Here is a 4,363-nt window from a genome sequence, read left to right as displayed (position 1 = left end):
CCCGACGGCCTCTTGAAGAAATCCATACACTCAGTCTTCAAGATTAGGCCTAAAAGCCCTTGAAGATCCGCTCATCCATCAACCCTCAAGATCAAGCCCCGACGGCCCCTTAAAGAAATCCATACACCCAGTCTTCAAGATCAAGCTCAAAAGTCCTCGAAGATCCGTTCATCAACTGTTCATCCCTAGATCAAGCCCCGACGGCCCTTTGGATCAACAGTTCATCCACAAACCTACACCCTACGAAGATAGAATCAGAGGATCAAATTACAAAGAGATTGTAACCCCAAAATCATTAAACATAAAATATATTTTGTACACGGTATTCTTGTTTCTTGTTTCATGAACTTTTCGTGTTTACACTAATACTTTCAAATTCTCCGTAAATTATAAGCTAAACATCGGAAGTCTTCGATTCCGAAACCCGACTGTGTCCTCAAAACAAGAAGAGCACTATTCAGAACAACAATTTCAAGAGAAGAAACAAAATCCTAATGCTTGGTAGAGTACAAGGGAAGAAAAAGAAGCTGGAAGTTGCCTTTGTTCTACATCAGCGGATTTAGTATCGTCTGTATAAGCGTTGTTTAAGAAGAACTAGTAAATGCAGCATCATTTATCTTTGTTTTCAGTCGATGCTTTGTCGTCCACATAAGGATATTCAGGTGGGGCGGACCAAAGACCGACCAGTATTACTAGGTGGAGAAAAAGAAGCATTGCCGACGAGTACATGCTAGAAGGAAAGACGTTCCAGCAAAACTCCACCCCAATAAACAACATTACACTGTCCAAAATAAACGAAGTTCAATCAACAAAATGATCGGTATCAAAGTAATAATCATACAAGAATTAGTGAAGACTATGCAGCCTAAGGATTCAATGATAAAGAAGCCTACCGCAGTACTGTGGGGAAAGGCGTTTTCCACAATAGATAAGGTAAGCTATGGAAATACCTGCAGTAAAAGATCTTCGTGTGTTATGAACAAAATAAACGAATATATAGCTTATAGATCAGGAATTTTAGTAGAACGACTCCAAATAGTTTTGAGATATATTGACATCGATTGCATTCAGATTCAGGCCCTCAGCTTTCCTACCATCACGTTTGAGGATACAACTTTTACAGATCCTTCTATATTGTAAATTAGCTACCATGCATTTCTAAGTAGAGCTGTCCGGCTACAAGTTATAATTTATACAGAAGATCATCCAGCAAAACTTACCAAGAGTAGAACTGATAATGCAATGATCGAGCACATACAATGCCGATGAAATTCCCGACAAACATAGTAGTCATAATATCTAAAATTACCATGCCCACGTTAGTATCAGCTATAAGGAAACGTAGAAAGGAAAAAAAAAACCTTATTACAGAGGCCTTCTACTTACATTCTTTCCTAAGAACTCTGGTGGATGAATGGCTATTAGAGGACTTCTTCAAAGGGAATGAACTTGTCAGAGCAAATTTGAGTTTTAAAGGATCAAGTCTAGAATACAAAAATTTGAAGAGTCCGCCTTCATGCCTGCACAAGACGATTACCAAAACATATTCGGAAAAAATACACAATCATTTGGCCATCTATAAATACCAGTCACTTGTCAAGATACTAGAGAATTGCATGTTATTGTAGACAAGAGCCTATCTTAGTGCCTGCTGGGGTATCAGGAGGTTGTAATAGTCACATATGGAAATACGTTGAGAGCAGAACAAATGTTTTCATTTGGCGGGAACATATTCATAACTTCAATTTTATAACTTCCTATTATCTTGCGGGAAAAATAGAACGATCCTTACACCTAACACATAAACCACACCAATTCCCAATACAACTTATTAAAAAGAATTACACAGTTATGCTTACATGCACCATCTATAATGAGCAAAAGCTGTGAGCAAACCAAGGTGAGCAATCAGCAAAGAGATTGCAAATGCCTTCGATACAAATATTGGCTCAGGAACAAACTTGAAATTAACAGACCTGAGAAAAAGATCGCATGTTATTTTCCAACAACAAACTACATGAAATAATCAAGGAAAGGAATTTCAAATGAAAAATAGACCATGTGTTGCTAAATGAGCTCAAAAATATGAACGGAAAAATTTCATTTATAGATCTTAAATTATATGTTCGAAGAATGTACCAGAAGTGGATAAAGACTCGACCGAGATTAAAGGCTCTTGAGATGTATGCAAATGGATGAGACATGATGAAAGGCATCCCCAACAGTATCTGCAGAACCATTCAGCAAATAGCTGTCAACAAATGAACACCCCGACTGGAAAATGCTCTTGAATTGAGGATCTTGAAGTCTAGCTCACCTAACAATGTTGGAATAAAACACATACATTCAACTTCCGCATTACCAAAGTTGCTTACTCTGAATTCTAAGAATGGAAAAGGAAAAATAATAGAATGTGCATCAAGGCTGCAAGGCTGAATCAACTGAAAACTTTCAAGCCTATGCAAACATTATTTTGTTGAAAACAAAAGGAAGAGGTAAGCACCTGTAGTAACACTGCACCAGCTAAAGCTGATATCACTCCACTGATACTCATAGCCTGTAAAAGATGTGTTGGTGCTTGAGAAATTTTAGCAAATAACCCACGCACGAATCTTAAATAAATGGTCAAAGACAAATTAATATTACCTTTAACATGAGGAGTAGTAGAGGTGGAGCATAGAGAAGCACATTCATCTTTATTGAAACAGCTCCACTTGATAGATAACAAAAGCCAAAGTTAAAACAATTATTGTTTATCTTGAAAAAAGTTCGTCAAGCATGTAAAATGCTACCTGAAAATGATCAGTCCAAGATGCCATCTTTGGTAAAGAAGTGCAGCCAACGAAGCATACAAGAGCATCATGGCCAAACAGTCATTAAAAAGACGAAGCACAAAAATCGAATGCACCCTTTTCGATAGACAAAGCAAGGTAAAAGCCCACCATGGAACCTAACAACAACCAAAACGGCATTGGAAGCTGAAATCAGAGCTGATACCTAAGGGAGGAGAATTACAGTTTAAGCAAAAGTTGTCAGCTGAAAAACAATAAGCTGTTATCTTCAATATCCAGTAACACTTTTCTAAATATCCAATCTGTAATACAGTTAGTTTGACTACAATTTCCATGGAACTAAGCAAACCTTCCCATTTATATTGTCACTTGTCATCAATTAGCATGTACAACAGACGGTTAATAAAACCAATCACAACTTTGCAACATCAAAATCAGCGGCCAAAAGGCGTTAAAGCAGAATTAGCACTTCAAAGTCACAAAAAACAAGATTGATTGTTGTCATACCACATCAGTCTTCCCATAGATGAACAAAATGATCCCCAAGTTTACAATGTACAAAATCCCGAACAAAATCTGCAAACACGAAATAGAAATCGAAACCATCAGACACAAACTATGGTTAGAAACTAAACATCAGCGAAAAACTTTCGCATATGAAAAAAGTGATCACCTGAGCTGGATAAACTTGGCCTCCTGTAACATACTGAATAGCAGAATAAAAGTACAGGTAACCAGCAGGATAGACCAGCGGCCCTGTGTCCCCTTTTAAGTTCGCATAGTCTCTCTCTCCACCAAGAAACCCACTAACCTGTCAATCAGAGACTGTCATTTTCTCAGTAACCACACAGAATATACAAAAAAAAGATAAGAACTTTAGGAAGACCACTCACTTGTGACATGTACGCGTCCCAATCTATCTTCGTATCTGCAACCAAACACTCACGATATCACCAATCCGAATTCAGAGAGAGAGAGACAGAGAGAGAGAGAGGGAGGGAGGGAGATTACAGGGGACATAGGCGACGATAAGGGCTACGAGGAACGAATCGCAGAGGAGCAAGGCGGAAGCGAAGAGTAATTTAGGGTCCTTGAGAATTTTGGGGTTCGAGGAGTTGGAAATCCGCCGGCGCTGCGGGGGGTTCCAGTGTGTCGCCGCCGTCGATCTGCCCGCCATGGTTGAGTCGTCGTCCTTAGACCTCAAACGTACTACAAACTAAAACTGGACCTGACCGTTGGATTTGAATACTATAGTCCTTGATCTGACCTTTGCTTGAAATCGGGCCGGGTTGACGGTGAACAAAAACATAGGCCCAATATAATGTATATTTTATGGATTGGCCAGCCCAAAATAAGGCCCCAATGTTGTGGTGGTGACTTGGCACGCTGTTCCTTGAAGAAAAATAGGGAGAGAAACTTACACAGCGGTATTGAATGTCTTATGTTTAACATGTCAATGTGTAGTTTACTTAAATCACTGTATCATCGTTGTCCTTGTCACATAAAAGTCTCCCAAAACTAAACTATTGTGGAGATGGATTTCAAGGGAAAAGGTAGAAAGTTCTTAACTA

The 4,363-nt window shown here is 38.9% G+C and overlaps 1 protein-coding gene across 1 annotated transcript; it reads right to left on the bottom strand.

The window, feature by feature from the left end:
- Positions 1 to 282: 282 nt before the first annotated feature.
- On the bottom strand, positions 283 to 4,003 carry LOC137742668 (dol-P-Man:Man(5)GlcNAc(2)-PP-Dol alpha-1,3-mannosyltransferase-like). Its single transcript, XM_068482592.1, has 13 exons — positions 3,804 to 4,003; positions 3,686 to 3,720; positions 3,466 to 3,603; positions 3,300 to 3,368; positions 2,793 to 2,950; positions 2,647 to 2,713; positions 2,504 to 2,557; positions 2,140 to 2,228; positions 1,860 to 1,976; positions 1,387 to 1,520; positions 1,221 to 1,299; positions 894 to 950; positions 283 to 781 (listed from the first exon to the last, which is right to left on the bottom strand). The coding sequence occupies exons 1-13, from the start codon at positions 3,967 to 3,969 to the stop codon at positions 610 to 612; spliced, it is 1,335 nt and encodes a 444-aa protein (XP_068338693.1). The 5' UTR covers positions 3,970 to 4,003; the 3' UTR covers positions 283 to 609.
- Positions 4,004 to 4,363: the final 360 nt, after the last annotated feature.

This window comes from Pyrus communis, chromosome 8, assembly GCF_963583255.1.
Source record: "Pyrus communis chromosome 8, drPyrComm1.1, whole genome shotgun sequence".
Lineage (NCBI taxonomy): Eukaryota > Viridiplantae > Streptophyta > Magnoliopsida > Rosales > Rosaceae > Pyrus > Pyrus communis.
This window is presented reverse-complemented; position numbering and strand designations above follow the sequence as displayed.

Bases quoted from the DNA above. Each gene is read 5' to 3' on its own strand.
- LOC137742668 (XM_068482592.1), bottom strand. From the start codon at position 3,969: ATGGCGGGCAGATCGACGGCGGCGACACACTGGAACCCCCCGCAGCGC. The intron at 1,521-1,859 runs GTAAGCATAACT...CGTCTTGTGCAG, and splicing joins GCTCATTATAGATGGTGCAT to GCATGAAGGCGGACTCTTCA. The intron at 951-1,220 runs GTAAGTTTTGCT...CTTTTACTGCAG, and splicing joins CATTATCAGTTCTACTCTTG to GTATTTCCATAGCTTACCTT.